The sequence below is a fragment of the Geotrypetes seraphini genome, chromosome 6, assembly GCF_902459505.1.
Source record: "Geotrypetes seraphini chromosome 6, aGeoSer1.1, whole genome shotgun sequence".
Classification (NCBI taxonomy): Eukaryota; Metazoa; Chordata; class Amphibia; order Gymnophiona; family Dermophiidae; genus Geotrypetes; species Geotrypetes seraphini.
In genome coordinates this window covers 159,171,477-159,197,330 of record NC_047089.1, presented here as the reverse complement: position 1 = coordinate 159,197,330, position 25,854 = coordinate 159,171,477, and the positions used below count along the sequence as shown (strand labels likewise).

General features: G+C 44.5%; 1 protein-coding gene across 3 annotated transcripts in view; it reads right to left on the bottom strand.

Annotated features, from left to right (window-relative positions):
* Nucleotides 1-25,854, bottom strand: part of GRTP1 (growth hormone regulated TBC protein 1) — a 116,971-nt gene that overhangs the window by 47,868 nt on the left and 43,249 nt on the right. For 2 of the 3 annotated variants that reach the window (XM_033949202.1, XM_033949204.1), the window contains exons 3-4: nucleotides 17,012-17,170; nucleotides 14,068-14,192 (exon numbers count right to left, since the gene is read on the bottom strand). In XM_033949202.1, coding sequence (XP_033805093.1) covers nucleotides 14,068-14,192; nucleotides 17,012-17,170 — 284 coding nt within the window. The remainder of the gene's footprint in view (nucleotides 1-14,067; nucleotides 14,193-17,011; nucleotides 17,171-25,854) is intronic. The other variant, XM_033949203.1, reaches the window with a different exon arrangement.

The window sequence follows — 25,854 nt, the reverse complement described above, 5'->3', positions numbered from 1 at the left end:
ATTTCAGTGAAGACCTCTAAAAACTGATTTTCAGGATGGCCAAAACATGTAAATTAAAATCACCTATATATATATATATATATATATATATATACACACACACACACACACACACAAATACATACATACATACATATGCATATTATCTTTCATTGTTGAAACATTGTGTGTCAATAGACCTGTTAAGGAAGATAGTAGGACAATCAGCCTCTTATGTAAATGAGATGCAAGACTGCAAATCAATATGCATGATAAGTAAAACCAGGATGGCTCCAACCCATTCTAAAAACTTATCATGCTTGGTAACCTTAATTTAAAAAAACAACACTCTGAGACATTTAGCAATAAATTCAGGGAGTTTTATCACCACAACACAGATTTACAATAGTTTTGGCTACTCATGTCCTTTCAGAGGCAGTAGACAAAACTGACATAAGCATAAGGCGTTTCAGACACAAGGCATTTCAGAAGGTTCCAGAATTAGACATAGATATGCTACCTACACCAAACAAAGAAATTAAGATTTTAAAAAAAAGTAGTAGTTACTTAACTTTTTTTTTTACTAAGTTTGTAATGCCAGAACCACCAGGTCAGGATAGTATGAGCAAAAATAAACAGAACATAAAAGTATTCCAATGAACATCTTAAGAGGAGTTACTTAAGTGGATGGGTGGGTGGGGGGTGGGAAAAAAAGTGCATTACTACTGATCAAATATTTGTTGTACAATTTGTTTATTTCCCCGCGAGGCACTTGTAATTACTTGTACTTTGCCTTGTAAACTGTTGGATTTCTCGTATAATAGAGATATTTTATCAGAGTGCATTAATGTTATGTTAAACTAGCAGAATGTGCAAAGAGAACACAAATGTATATCCTAGTGTTTGTATTCTTAAAATTTAATTTAGAAAAGTTCAAATAATGTATTTTATTGTATTTTGGGTTATACTCCATTTTGAGCAAGCTTACTTGGTAAGGGAGATTCTAAAATATTCCAGATTACACAGCTGTGTTGATAAAATGATAAAAGTGGGCTTAAGTGGGAAGGGGTAAAACGCGGACCTCACGGACCTGACGGACTTCGCGGATCTAAACCTGCACGGCCTTAAAAATCTGAGGTCCGTGTCGGTCCGTGTCCGTGGCGCTTGTAGTTTCTGTCGCTGACAGATTTGGATGAGATTTTAGCACTGACGGATCCGTCTCAGCAAAGGGAGGGAAAAGTGTTAGGATCCGTCAGCGCTAAAATCTCTTTGAGGTCTGTCAGAGCCAGAGACTCGTGCTGGAGCGGCAGAGCAGAAGCCAAGAGAGCGGGGACATAGGTTTTGGACGTGCATTATGGAAAAGAAGTCTCCAAACTCCAGCACGAGTCTCTGGCTCTGACAGACCTCGAAGAGATTTTAGCGCTGACGGATCCTAACACTTTTCCCTCCCTATGCTGAGACGGATCCGTCAGCGCTAAAATCTCATCAAGGTCTTTCAGCGACAGAAACTACAAGCGCCACGGACACGGGCCGACACGGACCTCAGATTTTTAAGGCCGTACGGGTTTAGATCCGCGAGGTCCGTCAGGTCCGCGTTTTACCCCTTCCCACTTAAGCCCACTTTTATCATTTTATCAAGCCACATTAGGGTTTATCATCGTCAGCCGTTGCAGTAAAAGCTCCAACACTCAGAGGAATTCTATGAGCATTGGAGCTTTTATCACAACGGCTGGTGATAAAAAACCCTAACGCGGGTTGATAAAAGGGGGCCTTAATCATTAAATAAAAGTAAGAGGCTACTGAATTTGAAGGGACATCCTGATGAAGCAATGCCTTAATGGTGCCAAACTTGTTTTTCCCTTTGCAATAGGCTCTTTAACTAAACTTTAGTGCGCCCTCAATGATAAAAAGCCCATTTTATACCTACGGGCTTCTTAGCATTTGGCATGCACTAATTCTGTTAGCATGCACTAAACTTCAGTAAAAAGGACCCCCTTCCTCAGTAACACTGAAAACTGCTGTAATCTTTCCTCAGTCTGGATCTTTGATTAATGTTCTTTCAGCATCTCTATGTTCAGTATGTTTAGACCTTGCTTCACACTCACTTTACAAAGCAGAAAAAAAATGGTTTTTCATCCTGGAATATTCAAATCAGCTCAACTACTGTAGCTGGACAGAAGAAGTTCTACTTATTGGTCCCATGGCAATTTTGGAAATGGAGCTAATTTCACATGTTTCATCATAGCAAATCCAAGACTTATGCAAACAAGTCTTTCTGGTTTCTAATTCTTAGTTTTACTTTTTGAATACTTTTATACTTGTTCTTTCCCATTGGAAATATAGTATACGTTGTACTGATTAGCGAGTAAAAACTTCCTAGTGCATTTAGAATTTTATATTTTTATACAACACAGAAACATAACGTGCAAGTATGAGAACCTTTCTAAGGGAATGTATATAGTTAACAGTAAAAATAAAATAAAAACATAGTATAAAAAAAGGAACTGGAATTCAAGAAAATAAGAACATAAGAATAGCCTTACTGGGTCAGACCATCAATCCCAGTAGCCCACCCTCATGGTGGCCAATCCAGGTCACTAGTACCTAGCAAAACCCCCAAAAGTAACAATATTTCATGCTACCATTCCAGGGCAAGCAGTGGCTTCCCTCATGTTGGTCTCCAGGAAATTGTCCAAACCTTTTTCTTAAAACAAGCTATGTTAACCACTCTTACCACAACCTCTGCCAACACATTATCGAGCTTAACTATTTTCTGAGTGAAAAAATATTTCCTCCTATTGGTTTTAAAAGTATTTCTCTGTAACTTCAAGTATCCCCTAGTCTTTAGTTTTGGAAGGAGTAAAAAAAAATATGGGACAAACAGAAGATTCTTAGCACATACCAAGTAAGGTCTGTGGTTCTATGATGTAACAGATATATTTTTTCTATGGGGATGATATTCAAAGTGAGTGAACTGGTTAAGGCAGGCTCTTATCCAATTAACTCATTTTGACCAGGCCCTGAAGGAATATTTAGCAGCACTTATAGCATTATAATAAGTGCAGATTTAGGTGTGATAGCCATCCCCCACATATAGAAACATGTTACTGTATATACTTTAATATAAACTGATCTGAATATAAAACCAAGGTAATATTTTCCCCCCTTTATAAGGAAAAATGTTAACTTAAATATAAACTGAGGGTTTATATTCAAGTGCCACCCAACTATACACCCACCTGCCTCTTCTGAACCTAGCGCTGGCCTCTCCCCAGGTCCACCCTTAAATCTTGCTGCTTTGGGGTTTCCCCTGCAAGCTCTGCGCATGTGTGAGTCACTTTCTGAATGATCGATTATATGAGCTTACAGCAGACTTCTGCAAAAAAACATCTGTATGGGAAGCCATTTGAACAGCGATCGCCATTTGAAATCAACCAAAACACTGTCCCAGAGACCTGCACGGTCCTAACGACCATTTTTAGTGTATAGAGGCCTCATTTCCCTCTCTCACTCAAGCTGCAGTTCTGTCTCCCTCTAAATCCCATCCCTCACTCACTTGCACCCTGAATTCCTTGGCTCCCGTAGACTGGCATCTCTCTCCCCCTCTTCCACTGGCTAAGATACTCTTCCTCCCTTCCACCCTTCTTGGTCACTCTCTTCCATCCCCCCCTATTTCCACCTCTCTCAGAGCAACCAACACTCCCCCCTCCCCCGTGAAAGCCGACATATCTGCGGGTCTCCCAAAGCAGTAGTGGTAGTGGCTGGCCAGCCGAGGCAGCACTGTGCATAGGCTGCTTGCAGCTGCCCCACCAGGGCCTTCCTTCTGCTGCTTTCATCACAAGAAGTGATGCAGCAGAGGGAAAGCCCTGACGGGGCTAGCCGCAAGCAGCCTGTTCGCAGTGCTGCCTCTGTCAGCAAGCTACTGCCACTGCTGCTTTGGGAGGCCAGCAGGTATGTCGGCGCTCATTGGGAGGAGGGGTGAGGGCAGTCAGAGAAAGGCCAGATCTGCGTGGGGGGGGAGGTGGTTGTCAGATCAGGGGTAGAACAGAAAGTCTGTGCAGAATTCTGTACAGCATGTGCAGACTTCTGTGTGGATGGGGAATTCTGTGCAAATTCTGCACTGCGCAGAATTCCACCATGGATTAAATGGTATTGATGGATTTAAAAAAAGGCTCATCTGGTGACTCTCTGACAGGGCAGTGCATTACCATGTGGAAAGCCCTTGGTTAGTTTCCTGCCTCATATCTTCCACAAGGGATGCTGTACTATCAATATTCAACAAGCTTTGAATAAGAGGGAATCAGCCATACAAAGGAAAGATAGCAACACCATTTAGGGCCTGAGTTTTCAAGGCTCTCAAGGAGCCCTTGTGCATGAATTTCACTGATTACAACTAAAATTAAGTCAGGAGGAGATCTAAAAACAAGTACATAATACTTCTGCACGATACCTCTTGATACCAAATCCCCACTGGAGTTTTGAGTTGTAATTCCATAAAAGCAGAAGGAAAATGCCAAGTAAAATACACAAAGGTAGTGTCATGACAAATTCTCCTTTCCCATATCATCTTGTCAAGTGTTCATTTTATATTCATTATTTTTCCATGCAAGACCTGTATAATAATCATCATCGGCTTAGAAGGATCAGCTCACCATTAGCTTCTCAATTTATAGCTATAATGATGGTGCCAAGGATGAGGAATTTTCTTGCCCAATACCAGGAATGAATCCCATCAGAATTCAATAGGGGATGTTCAATCAATTTGTTTTAACTTTCTATCTGGACTACCCTAAAAACTAATTTTGCTTGCACTATCAAGAGTGTAGTTTCCAGACCAACCATATGGAAGTTTTCTTTCAGACTGGGCATTTAGCACTGTGGTTGGATTTTGGTTACTGTGTGAATGTGTAGCGAGTCATTCACTAGGTCCCCAGTGAGTTTTAAGCAAGTTTGGGTGAAAGGAAGATTAGGTTCTTACCTCGATAAATCTTCTTTGTGGTAACCAGGCATATGAGTCCAGACAAGTGGGTTAACTTGCCCAAACCGTGAGCTATGCAAAATGCATCATCTATATTTTTTCAGCTCCGCCTCCTTCCTCAGTGCGCTCAACTGCATCTCTTCAGTTTGTACCAAAGCAGTTAGTAACCACTAAAATAGGAGATATAAGGAGGCCTATGGGGAATCTCCACAACAAGACTAAGAGCCTCTGCCTGAGACTCCAAATCTCCTAAGAGTTGAGATTCATTCTGGGGCAGTAAAGGCATGGATTCTGACCCCCCAGTCCTTCTCTGACTGGTCCTCTGGTTCCTGATCAGTAATCCTCTCTGGTGGAAGTTCACATTGGGCGGACAAACCCCCGTGTTCAGCCAAAGGTGTGCCTTCAGATGGCACAAGAAGACCCTAAACCGTTTATGTAAGCTTTCCATAAGACTCACATAATCAGGGGTAAAACCCTAAGCAGGAAGCCCAGAGGACCCCTTCAAGGACTCACCTTGTCTCCTCTTGGGCTCTGTGGCAACCACACATCTGCACTAAGCCAAGTTGCTCTCCAAGGGCTCTAGAAGGAATTTTCTCCCTGAAAAACAAGCCCCCTGTGATTCTCCAGTCCCAGAGGTACCAGAGGGGGCTAAGTCCATAGCTCCCATCCCCCTCATGTGCCCCACAGCACATGGCACATGGACGCTCCTCAGCCAGCCATCCAGCGCAAACCTGGCATGATATAGGGGTAGAAAGGTCTGAAGAGTCCATTTTAATTGATTTTAAGTCAAATTGAGGGAGTATTGAAGTAGATAAGAAGCTTTTTCACCAAAATCAGAAAATATATAGTAAGATGGCCACAATGGCAGCATTTTAGAGCCAAAAATAGCCTGGGAAAGCTACACCAACGTCAAAAAAAACTCAGGTAAGGGGTTTTTGGAGGTGGGTAACCCTATAGCTAGCCACCAAAACAGCATTCCTGACCCCCCCCCCTCAATAGGCTATAATAGCCTGTACTCACTGTGCTATGCTGAACTGGTGCTATTGCTTGCTTCAGCTCACACTACAGCTAGAAACTGGAGAAGACCACTGCCTCAAATAAGCATATACCAAGTCTAGGATGCTGCCAGTCGGACCAAAGCCAGACCAAGACCTCAGACCCCCCCCTTCCACACACACACACACACACACACGCTTGTGCACAGTAACAGGGGGAAGAGAATGCAGCTGGTACCCACTAAAGTCCTCCTGGACCGTCATGGAGCCAAATAGTCCGCACTCAAGCGCCTGATAAATCAGGGGTGAGCCTAGCTTCCAGGGAACAGTCCCCAAGTGCCTTGTTAGTGCAGGTCGCCTAGACAAGGTTCTCTCAAAGGGTTGCCCTGTTAACTGCAGATTGCTATTTATACAGCTTGCGTCTTCTCCCAGGCAGAGTTGACCAGAGCTACTGAGGACCTCTTGTGCATCGAAAAGCCTCAAAATTTCTCTCATGCATATTCATTGTGGGCACTGACGTAGTAAGGGGGACAGGGAGGGCGGACCACCTTGGGTGCCATCTTGGTGAGGGGCTCGGGCACCTCTCCGCCCCCTCAACCTCCTTTCCCACCCCCACCTTTTCCTGTACCTCTTTAAAATCTTTACCAGCACAAACAACTATTCCAGCCTGCTGCTCGCACTGGCCTGGCTTCCTCTGAAATCATTTCTGGGTCAAGGAGCCAGGAAGTGACATCAGAGGGAAAGCCAGCATGAGCAGCAGGCTGGAGAAGCTGCTCATACTGGTGAAGATTTTAAGAGGGATGGGAAGGGAGGGTGTGACTATGACATAGGAGTGTGGGGCAGAGAGGAGGGCATGGAAGGGGGCACCACCACCCTGGGCTCCTCCTACCCTTGCTACGCCACCAATTGTGGGTATGGTAAAAAAAAAAACTACCCGACTTATCAGGTGTGTCCCGAAGACTGGGTTGAGAACCCCTGGTCTAGGAGAGTAGTTTTAAATCATGTTACAGGGAACATTCCAAAATGGGCACATTTATGGAAGTGTCTGAATTGTGCACTCCCATTATCATAGTCACTGAAGTTGTTTCTTTAGTATGGCAGGTTTGCTGAAGTATTAAGCCCGAGACAGAAAAACAATTCAAAGTCTACCCTGGGAGACAGAGCTTAACTTGTCTTTTATTGTTCAAACTCTGGCAGCTTCCACCCTTATTGAATATATCACAATTCACCATGTGTGTACATTTTAACTGGTAACCTTTCCACAAACTTTTAAAGTTTCAGCTCCATACAATCCTTAGTTCTCTGCATTAAATGACTTATTATTCTGCAGTTTAGGCATTCTAGCTGATTACAGTTCTTAAGTTTTAGACTACATTTCTCTGGCCTTTTGAATCATGTGCTTTGCCTGTTGCAAACTTCTGGCCATGCCCCAGTGCCAACAGAGAGCTTCATAATAGCAACCATGGAGACTAGAGAAGCTGTTCCTCTCCAAGCACTAGACACAACAAAGACTTCACATCCGCATAGAATATTCATCATGCAACCTGATGCTGGAAGCACGGGCTGCAAGAAAGAGTTCCAGCATTAGCTTTTTTTGCAAAAGGCTTCAGCTAGGAAGTCTATTGTATAACTCACTCTTGTTCTCAGCAAATATTTATGCTTATATGTAATTTATTGAAGGCATTAAATGCAGAATTACTGAAACTGCATTGAATCCTTGTCAAAACTTACAGAATAGAAGAAAATGTTTGTTATTCCAGGACAAGCAGACAGCCTATTCTCACCTATGGGCAACGTCATCCACGGAGCCTGGATGCAGACAGCCTCGCAAGCAGACTTGCTTGTAGAAACTAGAAGTTTCGAGTCAGCCGCATCGCGTATGCGCGAGTGCCTTCCCGCCCAGCGCAAGATGAGTCTCCTCAGTTCTCAGTTTTCTATGGAGCTGAGAAGTCCATCTTTGGCTCTCTGCGTTTAACTTTGTGCCTTCTCTCACTATGGTTTGTGTTTATTTTCTTCACGAATCGCTGTGTTTTTATTTATTTCTAGGTTTAAAAAAAAAAAAATTAATTTAGTTTCTTCCATTTGACTGGTGGGGCAGGCTGCTCGGCCGCAGCCCATGGGCTTCGACTTTGCAGTAGCAATATTTCCTTCTATGTCCCGGCCAGCAACGGGCTTCAAGAAGTGTAGCCAGTGCCAGCGTGCGATTTCCCTCATGGACCCACACTGTTGGTGCCTCAAGTGCCTTGGGCCAGACCATCAACCGAAGTCGTGCGAGCGCTGTGCTACTCTCAACCTCGAGCCCATAAACGTCATCGGATTTTAGTGGAGAAGCTTTTCGGGATGGATTCTTCAACCACATCCTCGACTTCGAAAGCGGCCTCGGTTCCACCTTCGACCAAGGGTCCTCCTGCCTCCATGACTCCGACCTCGAGCCTCATCAGACCTTCCTCGTTTGCAGCGGCTCTTTCCTCAAGTATACCTGCTGTATCTTCCCCTGCATCCTCAGGTCAGATAGCTCAGCAGAAAGTTTCAGCGGTGGTAATCAAGGTTGCTAAGACTTCCAAGTCGAAGCACATTTCCACTGCCACTTTGGAACCTCCAGCCAAAGCAGGTGGTCCGGTTTCAGACGTGGATCCATCCTTGCCGGTTTCTTTCCAGACCATGTTAGAGAAGCAATTTATTCAGTTCCTAATTGATATGGGACCGAAGCTAGCTACTCTAATCCAGCCTGGGCATTCTGCAGACTCCTGTGAGGTCGAGCCTTTTCCTATGCCTCTGGCTGAAGCTACACACTCTATGCAGGGAGCAGAGTCTCTGCGAGTGTCTGGTCTGGCATCTATGCACTCGAAGCAAGGATCAGATTCTTTGCAAGTGCCTCGGCAGGAATCCTCACACTCCATACAAGGAGCAGAGTCTTTGGGAGTGCCTCGAGATTCCTCCACCAAGCCTCCTGAGCTTCGATCCACAGTTTCTAGCCCTATCCATTCCTTGGTAGCAACGTCTGCTTCCATCTCTGGGGCGAAGTCTCCTCAATCTTCGAGATCTGTTTCCAAGCACAACTCTCACTGGCGATTGAGACCTTCCTCCAGGCATAGCTCTTCTTCCAAAGAGCGTCCTTTTTCAACTAAGCCTCGATCTACACCTTCCAGCTCTACTAGACCACCGACTCCTCGATCGAGGTCTCCGCTTCCAGACCTTGAGGACTCAGCGGTTTCTATTGCTTCGTCAAGTCTCCTTATTCTTTTGATGCCTATTTTCCTGCCGAAGCTTCATCTTCAACCAAGGCTGCCTAGACGTCCTCGAGTCCCTCTCGAGGCAAGGCATTAGCGGATCAGCTATCTTTCTCTTCTTTTCTTCGTCAGATGGCTGCTGACCTGGACCTTCAATTGGATGCTGGTTCTAAATACTCTAAGGAGTATCTCTAAGTCATGCATCTTCCTCAACCTCCTGCAGAGTCACTTAAGCTCCCTCTTCATAAGCTTTTATCTCAGACTTTTACACGATGCCTGGAGAATCCTTTTGCAATTCCTGCTGTCCCAAGCAAGTTGGACTCCAGGTATAAAACTCTACATTGTATAGGATTTGAGAATTCACAGTTGTCTCACCAGTCCCTGCTTGTGGAGTCCTCCTTGAAAAGATCCCATCCTTCCAAGGTTTATGATACCGTTCCTCCTGGAAGGGAAGGGAAAACCATGGACAAGTTTGTTTGTCGCCTCTACCAAAATGCCATGATGTCCTCCAAAGTCCTCAATTACAATTTTCATTTTGTCACTTATTTCAAGTTCCTCATTGATCTTCTTCCTAAATTTCTCAGCTATTTAGATACTCAAAAGCACTTCAAATTTCAAGAAGTCATAGCTGCTCTGTCACAACTCAGAATACATCTACTCCAATCTTATGATTCCTTCGAGTTGTCCGCCAGGGCAACTGCTTGTTCTTTAGCAATGCACCGCCTAGCCTGGCTTCACACCATTGACATGGACTCTAATCTTCAGGACCGCTTGGCTAATATTCCTTGTGCAGGCAATGACCTCTTCGATGAATCTATCGAGGCAGCCACCAAGAAATGGTCTGAACATGAAAAATCCTTTGCTTCTATTGTCAGACCAAAGCCTAAGCCAGATCCTGCCAAGCCTATACGCCCTCCTCCAATTTTCCAGAGGCGTTTTGCTCCGAGAGCAGCTCTTTACATTCGTCCGCCTCTCAAAAAAACAGCAGAATCAGAAGCAACAGAAATCTCAACCTTCTGCTGCACCTAAGGCTACGCAGCCTTTTTGACTGTTTAAACAGAGCATAACCTCCACCGTTCTGTCTCTGTCCTCTCTTCCCCCCACTGGAGGCCGTCTCCATCATTTTTATCACCGATGGGGGATAATTACATCTGATCTCTGGGTGCTGTCAATCATCAGGGAAGGATATTCTCTTCATTTCACTCAGGTTCCACCAGAGTTTCCTCCAAGAGAGTATCCTTTCAGTCCATCCCAGACTGCCCTTCTTCTTCAGGAAGCACAAGCTCTGCTTTGTCTACATGCCATCAAACCAGTTCCTTTGGAACAGCAGAACAGGGGTTTTTACTCCCGTTTCTTCCTTGTTCTGAAGAAGACGGGTGATCTGCGACCCATACTGGATCTCAGGGCTCTCAACAAATTTCTAGTCAAATAAAAATTTTGCATGTTGTCCCTGGTGTCCCTTTATCCCCTTCTATATCAGAACGACTGGTTATGCTCTCTAGATCTCAAGGAGGCTTATACTTTTATTCCCATTCATCCGGCCTCCCGTCAATATCTCAGATTTTGGGTGGGGAATCTGCATTATCAATACAGAGTGCTACCCTTTGGCCTAGCTTCATCTCCCGAGTGTTCACCAAGTGCCTGGTAGTGGTAGCAGCAGCTCTAAGGAACCATGGTCTTCAGGTGTTTCCCTACCTAGACAACTGGCTCATCAAGGATTCAACATCTCAGGGGGTTATTGTAACAACTCAACAGACTACGTGGTTCCTACAAAGTTTGGGATTTGAAATCAACTTTCCCAAATCCCAACTTCAGCCCTCTCAGAATCTACAATTCATCGGAGCTGTTCTGGACACTATCCAACTCAGAGCATTCCTTCCGCAACAACATCTGGAAGCTCTCCTTCAACTCTGTCATGCAGTGTCTTCCCGCTCTTCAATCTCAGCGAGACACATGATCGTACTAGTAGGTCACATGGCCTCCACAGTACACGCGACTCCTTTTGCCAAACTTCACTTCAGAATTCCTCAGTGGACCCTGGCATCTCAGTGGACGCAGGCTTGCGACCCACTTTCGACACATTGCAGTCACTCCTTCCTTTAGACAGTCTGTCCGCTGGTGGATGCTCTCTTCCAATCTCTCCAAAGGCTTACTGTTTCAAATGCCCCCACCCCCACACTCATCAGAAGGTCCTCACAACCGATTCCTTGACCTATGCTTGGGGCACTCATCTCGATGGTCTCCGTACTCAAGGCCACTGGACCAGTGCGAATAGTCAGTGTCACAATAATCTGTTGGAACTCAGAGCAATCTTCAACGCTCTCAAAGCTTTTCAACATTTTCTTCACGACCAGGTAGTCCTCATTCGGACGGACAACCAAGTTGCTATGTACTATGTCAACAAACAGGGAGGGACAGGATTTTCCTCCCTTTGTCAAGCAGCTCTGAAGGTTTGGGACTGGGCAATCCGCCACAACACCTTTCTAAAAGCTGTCTACATCCAAGGGGCGAAAAATTTCTTAGTGGACAACTTGAGTCATCTTCTGCAACCTCACGAATGGACACTCCATTCCTCGCCTCTACATCACATTTTTTCACAATGGGGAACACCTCAGATAGATCTCTTTGCAGCTCCCCACAACCACAAACTGCCTCAGTTCTGCTCCAAGATATATTCTCCTCATCACCTCGAGGCAGATGCTTTCCTATTGGAATGGATGAATTTCTTCCTGTATGCATTCCCTCCGTTCCCTCTCATTCTCAAGACTCTTGTCAAGTTGAAGAACGCGCATGCCACCATGATTCTGATTGCTCATCGGGGCCAAGACAACCTTGGTACTCCCTTCTACTTCAACTCAGCAGCAGGGAGCCATATTTTCTGCCAGTTTTTCCGACTCTGCTTACACAGTCACGGATCTCTGCTTCATCCCAACCTGCAGTCTCTATACCTGACAACTTGGTACCTTTCAACATAACTCCTCTTCAGTTTTCTTAACCTGTAAGAGACATTTTAGAGGCTTCTAGGAAGCCTACCACTAGACAATGCTACCACCGAAAATGGACTAGATTTTCTACGTGGTGCATCTCTTGCAATAAGGAGCCTCAACATTCCTCCTTATCTTCAGTGCTAGATTATCTTTTGCACTTATCCACCTCTGGCCTCAATTCTACATCGATTCGAGTCCATCTTAGTGCAATTGCTGCTTTCCATCAGCCTATTGAAGGGAAACCCCTCTCTGCTCATCCGGTGGTTTCCAGATTCATGAAAGGACTTTTCAATGTCAAACCTCCTCTCCAACCGTCTCCAGTGGTTTGGGATCTCAATGTTGTTCTTGCTCAATTGATGAAGCCTCCATTTGAACCAATGTCTACGGCTCATCTGAAGTATCTCACTTGGAAAGTGGTGTTTCTCATTGCCCTCACATCTGCTTGAAGAGTCAGTGAGCTGCAAGCTTTAGTTGCTGATCCACCTTTCACTGTGTTCCATCATGACAAGGTGGTCCTTCGTACAAATCCTAAATTCCTACCTAAAGTGGTTTCAGAATTTCATCTCAACCAATCCTTTGTTCTTCCAAGGCCTCATTCTCACCCTGGAGAATCAGCTCTTCATACTCTGGACTGTAAGCGTGTTTTGGCCTTCTACTTGGAATGCACCAAACCACACAGAATTGCTCCTCAAATTTTGTCTCCTTCGATCCTAACAAGTTGGGATATCCAATCTCTAAGCATACCATCTCCAACTGAATGGCTGCTTGTATCTCTTTCTGCTATGCCCAAGCTGGATTACAACTACAGAATCGTGTCACAGTCCCTAAAGTCAGAGCAATGGCAGCTTCAGTAGCTTTCCTCAGATCTACACCTGTTGAGGAAATTTGCAAAGCTGCTACTTGGTCCTCGGTTCATACTTTCACCTCTCACTATTGTCTGGATACTTTCTCCAGACGGGATGGCCATTTTGGCCAGAGAGTATTACAAAATTTATTCTCCTAAGTTGCCAACGCTCCCACCATCCCATTCTGGTTAGCTTGGAGGTCACCCATATGTGAGAATAGACTGCCTGCTTGTCCTGGGATAAAGCACAGTTATTTACCATAACAGATGTTATCCAGGGACAGTAGGCAGCTATTCTCACAATTTACCCACCTCCCCTGGTTGGCTTCTCTGCTAGCTATCTGAACTGAGGAGACTCACCCTGCGCTGGGTGGGAAGGCACTCGCGCATGCGCAGTGCGGCTGACTCAAAACTTCTAGTTTCTACAAGCAAGTCTGCTTGCGAGGCTGTCCGCATCCAGGCTCCATGGATGACGTCACTCATATGTGAGAATAGCTGCCTGCTGTCCCTGGATAACACCTGTTACAGTAAGTAACTGTGCTTTATGGTTATGGTATGATATCACCACCACTGCAAGACAGGGATCATCAGGAAGGAGGGTATTTAAACCTGCAGGAGCAGGCTAGCCTGGCTTAGTAGTAAGTATAGTGCCATTACCATGCAGAGTCAATGCATTAATTTTGGGATTTACTTGCTCAAGATCTGATTTGAATAAACTACTTGTTTCATTAAATTGGTGTTTGGAAGTCATTGGATCTGACCGGTTACTTTTTTCTGGCAACTTACATAGTGGTACTCCCTTTGTCCTTGTGGTTTTCTTCATAGTCTTTAATAAGCCATGCAGAATCAAATTTTTTTTAAGTATTTTTAATATCACAATTCCTATATGTAGAATAGATGGCCCATCTATTTCTACAATACAAAGATTTTCCAGAGAGTCTTCCAATGCCCCTTCATCCCAAAAACAAAGTCATCTTAAAAATAAAAACAAATATTTAGCCCATCAGCATATCCAACATCATAAAATGTTAATTCAGATTTAAAATTTGCATACCTGGCAATATCCTATATTTTTATTATGGTGTCCATAAGCTACTAGAACATTATACAATTCTTGCTGCAGACATGGACTAGAAGTCTTGCGGAACCGTACATTGTCAGGAAATGTCCTGTTCAAGTCTGGAAAAAAAATATACAACAGATTGATATTACCCAATACAACAGCTTAATTTAAAAAAAAAAAAAAAAAAAAGAAGAAGAAGAGAGGATCCTGGAGTAGAGAATGACATGGGAACAAATTTTCCCCGCAGGAACTCAATTTCTCCATCCTATCCCCATGAGTTTTGTTGCTGTCCCTGTCCCAGCCCCATTCCTGTAAGCTCTGCCTTAAACTGAACAAGCCTCGAACACTTATGATTTTAAGTTTTTGAGGCTTGTGCAGAGGACGCAGCTTGCAGAACTAGGGCAGGAACAAGAAAAGAACTTGCCAGGACGGAACAGGAATATGAGTTTCCGCGAGGACGTGGAAAAATTAGTCCCCGTGTCATTCTCTATTCTGGAGTATAACACAGTGTAGCACTGCTAACATTACAATCAGAAGTCAGCTACCCCAGGGACCACCTGGCCAGTCAGGTTTTCAGGATACCTATAATGAATATGCATGAGAGATATTTGCATGCAAATGGAGAAAGTGTGCGCTAATACATCTCAAGCATATTTGTTGCAGGTAGCCTTAAAACCTGACTAACCAGGTAGTCCTTGAGAAATGGATTGGAAACCACTGAATCTACACAACAGCACATGCTCAACGGGATTTCAGAGATACCACTGAAGAAACCTAGGTTAATGACTAGGGTCTGAAGTATATGCCACATGGATTCTTTTTTGGGATGGATGGAGAAGGTGAGCAATTTGAAGGCAGTGGATAAGGAAGAATGGTTGTGAAATCACGCCGACATTGTCTGGGCCAATGTCCAGGTCATATTCGGGAGGAATTCAATCTTATGGGGAAACTGGATTAAAGGTGGTGGAAAGCATACCGTTCATGAAACAAACAAGTTCTCTATTAACTTCAGGAAAACTGCTAAAGTCACTGAGGAGCAGGACAGCCACATTCCAATATAATCAGCCTCCTAAAGCAAGGAGCATTGGCTGCATTCTTCACAGGGACAGCCTTCTCATATCTTTTTCTTATTGTTTAAAAAATACATCTTTTCCCTAGGATTTCTTTGGTATTCTTGTACCATGTCACTCAATTTTACAATACGCTTACATTTCCCCAAGGCCATGCTCCCTTTTCTAGCACGACTTTCCAAATAGTTTGCTTTAGGGATATGTATTCATTTGAAATGACATGGCAAACTTAAAAATGGCATTTCCCATGTCATTTCATATTGTTTTTTGTCTGAAAACCCAGGTTAAAAAAAACCCCAGAAATTTCAAGTTTTAGCACTTCATGTGTGCAGTCTTCTGAAAGGGTGTGTACTACCAACAGTATTGCTCCTACAATGAAAAAAATTGAAGACAAGACCCAATCAAAAAGAGTTCCCATAGACATGGGAAATCACATGGGAAAATTAACATTTTAGACTATTTTGGACACTTGGTACTGCCTATTAGCCTTGAATGATATTTATGTTACTGTATAGATAATAGTGGAATATGTAGAATATCTTTTGCTCTTTCATTTGTATGACATTGTTTTTGATTAAAAATCAATAAAGAATTTAAAAAAAAAAAAAAAAAAAACCCCAACCACCATTTTAGACTATTTTGGAAGACTGGCTTTGTGGTTAGGGCTGCAGCCTCAGCACCCTGAAGATGCAGGTTCAAGCCCAACACTCCAATGCCCCAGGTACGTTAATCAGATTGTGAGTCCACCAGGACAGATAGGAAGAAATATTTGAGTATCTGAATGTAAGCTACTTAGGCTATAAGTGGTCTATAAATATTAAAATAAAATAAATACAGTAGTTTATACTCAAGGACCAATGTAGAAAAAGAAAATAAATATACCTCCTCTCCTTTTGGTTCGCTCAGACATTCCCTCTACCTTTAATCTAGCACATTTTGGCCCAAAATTGACCCCCGACTCCCCACCCTACTCTTATTTCCTCTGCTAAATGCACACATACAAATCATAGTGTCTCTCACGCCCTTTATAGCAGGGATCTCAAAGTCCCTCCTTGAGGGCCGCAATCCAGTCGGGTTTTCAGGATTTCCCCAATTAATATGCATGAGATCTATGTGCATGCACTGCTTTCAATGCAAATTCATTGGGGAAATCCTGAAAACCCGACTGGATTGCGGCCCTCAAGGAGGGACTTTGAGATCCCTGCTTTATAGCATAAGCCAATCAGTGTTTGACACTGGAATTTACTGTAACTTTGTACCCCTGATGCAGCTTGAGAACAAAATGTGGCTATGTCAGGTTTTAATGGTTCATAGTCTAAAGCGCACGAGGACAAAGGCGCGCAGACAACTGAGCGCAGGACTTAATCGCGCCGAAGAAAAAATGTATTTTAAAGGGCTCCGACGGGGGGGTGTTGGTGGGGAACCCCCCCACTTTACTTAATAGAGATCACGCTGGCGTCATGGGGGGGTTTGGGGGATTGTAACCCCCCCTTATACTGGAAACATAACTTTTCCCTGTTTTTCAGGGAAAAACCCCCCCAACAGGGCAGCGTGAGGCAGTGCGATCCCTATTAAGTAGAGTGGGGGGTTTCCCCCCCTCACCCACTCCCGTCAGAGCCCTTTAAAATACGGGTTTTCTTCGACGCGATCAAGCCCTGCGCTCAGTTGTCGGCACGCCTTTGTCCTCGTGCACTTTTGACCCGTCACCGGTTTCAATAAAGAACTACATCTTTCTAGGGCCTTGTTTATTGGAGGTAATACTGTTCTTTGTCTTCTGGAATTCCATATTGCCAAGCCTCTGTGGTCTTCAATATACGGCATAATCCATCCATTATGTAGAGATTTACAATATATTGGGACTCTACCTGTTTGAACTGCCTCCACCAGCCTGTCATTTTTTTCTCCTTCCAGTAACTTGCGATAGTATCCTGGGTTCAGGTCCATTTCTGCCTGAGCTCCACTCACAATCATCCAGATCATAGCACGATGCTCATTGGGAATGCCTTTCCTAATGTATCTCTTTACTACAGGAGGAAAAAAAAAAAAGAAAGGATAGCAATAGTGCTGGGTTATAGCGCTCATCAATTTAATTTAGAAAAGGGCGATAGGGGGTACTTGGCTTGAAGAAGTTGAGAAACACTGCATTAGAATACTAACCCCCATCTTTTACTAAGGTGTGCTAACCAATTAGCGTGCGCTAAATGCGTCCATAGACTAACATGCATGCGTTAGCATTTAGCACGCTCTAATTTGATTAGCGCATGCTAATTGGTTAGCACACCTTAGTAAAAGAGAGCCTAAGTCTAATAAATATCAACCGAGTACCCCTGCCAAGCTTCACCCCATAGCCGCTGCTGACTCTGCCCCCATAATAGTACTAAATGTAATGCAATTTCTTCCATTCATTTTTCTTTTTCATATACACACAATATAATCTTATTAATACCTTATGGTAACCACAAAATTAAACTACACAGAGCACACTGTACACAGAGAAAATGTTAATTATCATTTATATTCAGGGAGAGTGTCTTCAAAGAGGTCAAGGCAGATGATTTTAACAGCTACAGAAAAACAGACAAATACAGTGCAAAATATAGATAGCAGATATAAATTCTCAAAAGTGACATATTTCGATCCCTAAATTGAAAATAAAAATCAATTTTCCCTACCTTTGTTGTCAGGATTTTATTTTTCTACAAAACCTAAAAATTGACCCAATAACTCCACAGTAGAGAAATGTAGAACCAAAACAAAAGACTCTGTGGAGAGTTGATGTTCCTGAATATGACAACATAAGAATTGCCGCTGCTGGGTCAGACCAGTGGTCCATCGTGCCCAGCAGTCCGCTCACGTGGCAGCCCTCTGGTCAAAGACCAGTGCCCTAACTGAGACTAGCCCTACCTGAGTACGTTCCAGTTCAGCAGGAACTTGTCTAACTGTCTTGAATCCCTGGAGGGTGTTTTCTCCTAGGACAGACTCTGTTTATTAAAAGTTATCTTGATAATCCACATAAAAACCTAAAGACATATAGGACCCAATCCACTAGAAACACGGTCCAAGTTTCGACAAAGATGTCTTCCTCAGGGGTCCTAGAAATAATAGTATGATGCGAGATGGTTTCACGATGCTAAAAAATATATACAGTGATTTGGTGAGTGGAAAAGTGTCTGCTTTGTGAAATAAGTGAATCAGCCAGTGCAGCCATATTATATCGTCCTCTCCTTCGGGCACACAACAAATTTTATGTACAATCTTTATGCTCATTCATTTTGATTACATAAGAGTCGTTTCAGATACAACCTTATGATTGTGTTTAATCATGCTATTTGAGATTTCTTCATGTATCAGGTTATGGTGAGGGTGCGACATCGTATAATGCACCAGGAATCCGGAGACCATAGATCAAAAGAGAGGATGAGGAAGAGCCCAACCCCCCACCCCCGATTATATAGCAAAAGGAGAACCTGGGCAGAAGCAAAAGAGTGTGGGCTCACTGAACATAACAAGCCCCCCAGGCAGAGAAGAAAAGAGAGGCACAAAGCTCAAAAACCTCTCTCAGGACATCCCGTTTCTCTCGTCGGCCCCATAAAGTTTTCAGTGTGTAAGACCTATCTGGATTGTTCTAGTTACATTATTCTTTTTCCTTGTTTCAATTTATCAGGATCAGTAATCCATGAATTTTTGCTTATCGATAATAGGGTACATATTTTTCTTTCCCAGAAGAGAACTATGCGAGTTAAAGCATGCCAGATTTAACCTGCACTTTATCGTCAAATATATTTTATTGAGCACCAAATAGAAACAACAATCTGAAACAAGAACAAGGATCAACAAGGCAGCTCAAATTTTGTACACCAAAATCCATCAAACCCACCCCACCAACCCAACCCACAACCCATCCCCCCCCCCCACTCTCACTGATGCCAAACAAAACAAAATAAACAAAGAAAAAAGACAAATACCAGAGGGCTAGCAGTTCAAAAGGCATATACGAGCCACCTGAGATAATGTGGTCCAAAACCTGCACTTTATAATATTGGAATTTATAATACAACAAAAGGAGAGGTCCAAGTCACACACAGTAATTTGCTCACCACTTCACTTCTATCAAAACACAAAATTGGTTTTATGATACACAATTTCTGCCTCATGTCTTATCACATCATCTATTGCAGAGGTGCCCAAAACGTCGATCGCAATCTACCGGTCGATCGCAAAGGCAACGCCGGTAGATTGCAGAGTCAGTGTTCTCCCTAGCATTCCCCCAGTCACTTTCTCACCTTTAAAGTACTGTAATTACGGCAGCCTGCAGAGCGAACTGTAGCAGGCTGCCTCAGCCTCTGTAGCACGTTCCCTCTGACGCGGTCCCGCCCCCGACGTCAGAGGAGGTGCGGGACAGCAGCAGAGGGAACATGCTACAGAAGCCAATGGCAGCCTGCTACGTTCGCTCTCCAGCCTGCCGTAATTAACTTTCAACTGTGGTAAGCCCAGAGGGAAGAATGGAGGTGAGAACTGATCCGACAGTCACTGTGTGCAGGGAAGCAGCGGAGGTAAGGCCCCGCACGTCAGAGTACAATTGTGCCCATCGCGAGGACTCCGGTGGGAGGGGGGATTGCCTTAGAGACGCTGGATCAGGGGGGAGGGAAGAGACAAAAGGACCTTGAGGAGGGGTAGGAAAGCAGCCTTGAACCAAAAGGGAGGGGGAAGACAAGGCAGATAAGGCAGATCTTAGACTACTAGAGGGGTTAGAGAGGGGAAACACTCTGAACCGAGGAGAAAGAGATGCCAGGCCCTGGGGAGGGGGAAGACAAAGAGAGTGAGAGACAAAGACCTGGACCAAAAAGTGGGAGGACTCAAAATGTTAGCAGTTGGAAGATAGAGAGAGAGGGAGAAGAAACAAAGGGGAAGCAGAAGAGAGGGGGGGGGGGCAAATGTTGGACTATGGGAGGTGCAGACAGAGGGAGAGAGATCCTGAGGAAGAACAGAGATATGCAAGATCAGAACAGAGGAGGGAGATATGTTGCCAATAGGGGTAGAGGAGAGAGGAAGAAAAGCTGGACTCCTGGAAGGACATAGAGAGATGTTGGTTGGGGAATGGAACGAGGTCTGGAGGACAGAAGAGGTGCACTCGGTATATATATAAATAAATATGGGGGTGGGGTCTTTTACTAAGGCGCACTAGCTGATTTAGCGCGCGCTAAATGCTAATGCATCCATAGAATATAATGGGTGGATTTGCACTTAGCGCACACTAAATCGGCTAGCGCACCATAGTAAAAAAAAAAAAAAAAAAGAGGTATATGTTTAGTATTTTTATTGTTGGTAGATCATTTTGACTTGGTCATTTTAAAAGTAGCTCACAAGCCAAAAAGGTGTGGGCACCCCTAATCTATTGCATATATTGCACATGTTTTTTGCTTATTAGTTCAGTCTCTCTCACAAATTTGTGCATCAATATTTCACCAGTCTATCATATTCACTTATTTCACAAAGCGGACACTTTTCCACTCACCAATTCACTGTATATATTTTTTAGCATCATGAAACCATCTCACATCATACTATTATTTCTAGGACCCCTGAGGAAGACAACTTTGTCAAAACATGGACCGTGTTTCTAGTGGATTGGGTCCTATATGTCTTTAGGTTTTTATGTGGATTATCAAGATAACTTTTAATAAAGTCCAATGAAGGTACATCAACTCTCCATGGAGTCATTTCTTTTGATTTTATTTTTCTAATCATCCTTTCCCAGTCTCTTGTTGCACTTCCTTCTGACTGTGCATCCATTGATTGCTTGTCTCTCCTTCACTTTCTGTCCTGCATCCATCTTTGGCATTAACTTTTAACATTCAATTTTTTTCCCATTTTTTCTGCTTTCATCTCAAAATCTACTTTTCCATGTCTTCCCTTCCTATCTCTCTCCTATCCCAAGATTTGGAATCTCTCTCTCCTTCCCTCAGTGTTTCCATGGTCTGCCATCTCTCTCATTCCCTCCCTCCTTCCAGTAGTCCAACATCTCTCTCTTTTCTTTTTCCCCTTCCTACAGTCTGCCATCTCTCTCTCTCATTCCTGCCTCTTTCCCCTGGTCTGACATCTCTCTCCCCTCCAACCCCCTGCAGGTCTCTGCACCTCACTACCCCCTCCCCTTCCCCTCCCACAACCCATGGCCAAGGTTCTCTCCCCTGTTCAGGCCCCAACCCTTTAATCTCCCTCCCAACCCTACGATTCCCCTCCAAGCTTATTGAGGTACCTGGTGGTCCAGTGGCGGTCTTTGTGGTAGGAGCGCAGCTGCCTTCTAAAGTGACTGCTGCGACCTCTCACAGCAGCTTTAGGTACTACAGGAAATGCCGCGAGCAGCTGCGAGAGGTCACGGCAGCTATTTTAGGTGGAAACATGAGGAGGCAGGAGTGAGAGGGCCGCGCTTCTGATACAAAGAGTGCCGCTGGACCACCAAGTACCTCAGTAGGCCCGGGGGGGGAGGTATCGTGGGGTAGGGAGGGAGGTTAAAGGATCAAGGCCTGGAGAGTGATTGCATCAGGCATCCTCGTGGCCTTTGCTAGAATGGATGCCTCTGAAGAAAGAGGAAGTTGCATCATCGGAGGTGGGCTGCTTGCAAAGGCCCTGAGGCTGCAGCCTGGTGGAATCGCTAAAGTAACGCTAGCGGCAGCTTGTGGGGAAGTTAATACAGCTGACGTTGCTAGTCTGGGTGGCTAGGGAGAGAAATGATAGTGGCATATACGACGGCAGAAGGGTGGGAGACTTCCAGCATTGCACCGCGTACCCCCTGACAATGGAGCGCGTACCCCCTGAGGTATGCGTAGTGTGTGTTGAGAATCTCTGTTTTAATGTTCAAACATTCCTTCAATTCTTAGCAAATACGTCACACCTTCTCTCTCTTCTTTAAGTCTACTTGCCATACGAGGTGCTACCCAAATGTTCAGGGAATTCAATTGTTTTAAAAAAAAATTGCTTACCAAAACTCCTAGTTTCACCATCTCCTTCGAAGTAGTCCCCTTGAGAATGTATACAGCAATTCCAGCATTTTTCCCATAAGTTCATGCATCTATGGAAGTCATCTTGGGTGAGTGCCTTCAGGACCTCCTGCGATTCTGCCTGGATCTCTTCAATGACCCCTTTCAGTCGTAATTTCATTTTGGGAAATAGGAAAAAAATTACAGGAAGGACAGGCGAATAGGAGGGTGCATAATCGCTGTAATGTTTCTGGAAGTCAGGAATTGTCGAACAACAAGTGATGTGCGAGCAGGTGCGTTCTCATGGAGCAACCAATTTTTGTTTTTCCACTTGTCTGGGCATTTGCGTCGAATGCTCTCGCTCAACCGCTTCAAAATCTCACAGTATGACTGTCCTACTATCTCACAAACATCGTGGACAGTTTGCCTACGATCTGCAAGGATTGTCTCACAAACCTTTGCTATGGTTTCCGGTGTTATGCTTGTTGATGGTCACCTGGAATGGTCATCATGGACAAATGTTTGCCATGTGCCAAAGCAAAACCTATCTCCAAAGGCTTTCTGGAGCATACGATGGGTTTCTTCAGCAGTTTTTTTAAAGTTCGAAACAAAATTTGATGCAGATTCTTTGTTCAGTAAAATCCATCATATCGAAATCCGACAAGTCACTAAAACACAATCTTATAAAATCACACATAACAAAACAAAGTGACAATTTAGCTGCATGCCCGTCAGCACACTGATTCACAAAGCATACTGCTAGACAACTCTAGCGGTTGAAGGACATACTATATCCAGTTCGCATGCGCTGTTCACATTTCCCAAACTTTTGGGTAGCACCTCGTATTTCCCATTTGTCTCCTTTCAAACATCTTTTATACTATGATTAAAGTGATCATACATCCTGTTTTGAATGGGACCGTCCCGTTATTACATTGCCTGTCCTGTTGACCCCACACACCACTTAGGGATGCCAAAATGTCCCGTTTCCAGTAGTGAGAGCGATCTAATAACGGGACGGTCCCGTTCAAAACCCTGGAAGAGCTGGAGACACAGCTTTCTTTACCTTGCTGCCGCTGCCACTATTCACGATCCTGTCCCGATCTCTTCCTGTTCCTGCACTTGGATTTGGCGTGCCACCTCGACCCGCCCCTTGGAGCAGCACTCTCCTTCATAAGAGGCTGGCCTAGAAGCTTTCTCTCCAACGTCAAAGTTCACGTCGGAGAGAGGCTTGTGCAGGGCTGGATTTAAAGATAGGCACATGCCTCGGGCCCTAAAATAACAGGGGGGGGCCCCAGGGCCAGTGTTTCCTGGCCGCCGCAGTACAGCAGCGGGAGCTGGAGCGGGCTAGGCGATGGGCACTCGGGGTTGGCAAAAGCAGGTGGCAGATGCCCTGAGGAAAAGAAGAAGAAGGAGGAGGAAAGGCAGCAGCAGTGCTGGTCGTGGACCCATTGCCCCTCTCCCCATGCTCAGCGGCGGTATGACTCGGGGCAGCTGAGGAGTTCTGGTCTCTGGCCCGAATATGGAGCCACTGCTGGTGGCGCTGAGGGACGTGCTCGTTAGCAGCTACCAATTGCTCCAGATCATGCGGTTAGACAGTGGTGAGTCGGTCCGAGGGCAGACTCCAATGCAGAGTTAGTAGAGTGTGTAGGGATGGAGGGGGTGAAAAGAGGCTCCACTAGGGAAATATCAAGATGTTTTTTTATGGGGGGGGGAGTGACAGGGGCGGGCTTGTTCTCTCTCTCTCTCTTTCTCCTACCAACTCCAGGAGGTGTTGGGGATGCACTTCTTAGACATCACTGGAGTTTGCAGAAGGTGACTTCTAGGCTCCTTTGCTCCCATTTATTTAGAGAACTAAAATTATATGTTTGCGGCACAGGAAAGCCAGATTACAGTACCAACTTTGTTTTCATCAGGATCCCAGAGACGCAAGGTAATCTGAGTTACTAGTGTCATAGAGTTGGTGACAAAAAAGTCTCTAGTACTTTTTCATAAAGAATCTATTGCTCTGACATCTAGATCCTCCTCCACTTCCCTTTATGAATTGTACAGATGATTTGGATGGTTGTTCTTAAGGTTAATGATTAGGTTTAGTAACTGATCAGGTAATAGTTTGAGGGACAAAAGTGCTGTTGTCTAAAGCTGAGTTAAAATGTTTTAAATTTATGGGCATTTATCAGTTGTTCAGTTCCTTGTTTTTAAAGATTATGTACAAATTCTGTATAACCTAGCCAGCAGATTAACCATTCCCCTTAACTGTACCATGGCATTCAGTCTGTCTGTCTGTCTTGTCTGTTTAAATTATAAGCTCTTTCCAGAAGGGTTGTCTTCTTTGTGATCCTGTACAGTGCTGCATACATCTGATAGCACTATAGAAATAATAATAGTAGAGGGGTGCAAACAGGGCAGGGGGCCCCTGACCGCCTGGTGAGGTCCAGCTTCCTTTCCACTCCCTCACTGCCCTCTTGCCAGCAAGCAAATAAACCCAGGCCACAGGGCTCTAACAGTACGCATGCTGGTTTCCCTTCTCCTCCCTCCCCCTCATATAACTTCCTGTTTCGGAGGAGAAGGGAAGCTGGCACATGCAATGTTAGGGTGATCTGAACCTAAGCAGGGGGAGGGAGAGGGGGGAAGGACCCATGCTGGAAGGAAGTGGGGAAAAGAATAGAAAGAGGGCACATGCTGGATTGGGGGAAGAGGATAGTTAGATACTGGAAGGGGTGAGGGAAAGAGGTGTCAAGCTATAGGTAGACACTATGAAAGAGGGAAATTGAGGACTGAATAGTAAGAAAGAATTTAGACAGAGGCAGAAAATAAATTGAGAAGGAAGACCAGGAGGAAGGGAGCGGAGAAAAGTAGATACCAAAGCAGGGAGGAGAGGAGACAGATACCAGACCTGGGAGGAGGGGAGGAGGAAAGGAGAAAGGAGACAGGAGACAGATGCCAGATCTGAAGGGAGGAAAGGAGGAGAGCTAGATGCTAAAATCTGCTGGGAGGGAGGGAGAGATGGAAGGGAAGAAGACAGATGCCATACCATGGGGGGAGCTTAGAGAAGTAGATGGATGCCACACCAATTGGGGGGGGTAGGGAGTGGGAGGGGCAGGGGGCCCAGTGGACTTGTGTGCCTAGGGCCCTCAACGAATTAATCCTGCACTGGGCTTGTGGGTCAGCTACATGCAGCGTTTCGAAGCTGCTTGGGCTGGACCATCATCCACCATCCAGGAGTGCTGGACAAAGGAGCAGTTCAAAGAGTTGGAAAGACTAAGAGGAGCAGTTCCACAAGTAAGAAGAGAGGGGTTGCAAGGTGGGGGGATATTGGACATAGTGATGCAGTGAGTGCTTTTGGGGACAAAGGAGCAGTTCAGCAAGGGGGACAAATGCTGGAAGGCAGTGAAGGGGAGGAGGCAGTTTTGAGAATTTATATCTGCTGTCTCTATTTTGCACTAAATTTGTCTATTTTTTTATAGTTGTTACTGAGGTGACATTGCGTATTTTAAAGTCATCTGCCTTGACCTCTTTGAAAAATAAAACCAATATAAATGATAATTAATATTTTCTCTGCATACAGTGTGCTTTGTGTTTTTTAAAATTTTATGGTTATTATGAATTAATAAGATATTGTGTGTACATGAAAACTGAACGGAAGAAATTGGGGGAGGGGCTGAAAATTAGTAGATGTCCCTTTTTGAGGAAAAAAAAATAAATGGTCACGTTAACTATGATCTAACCCA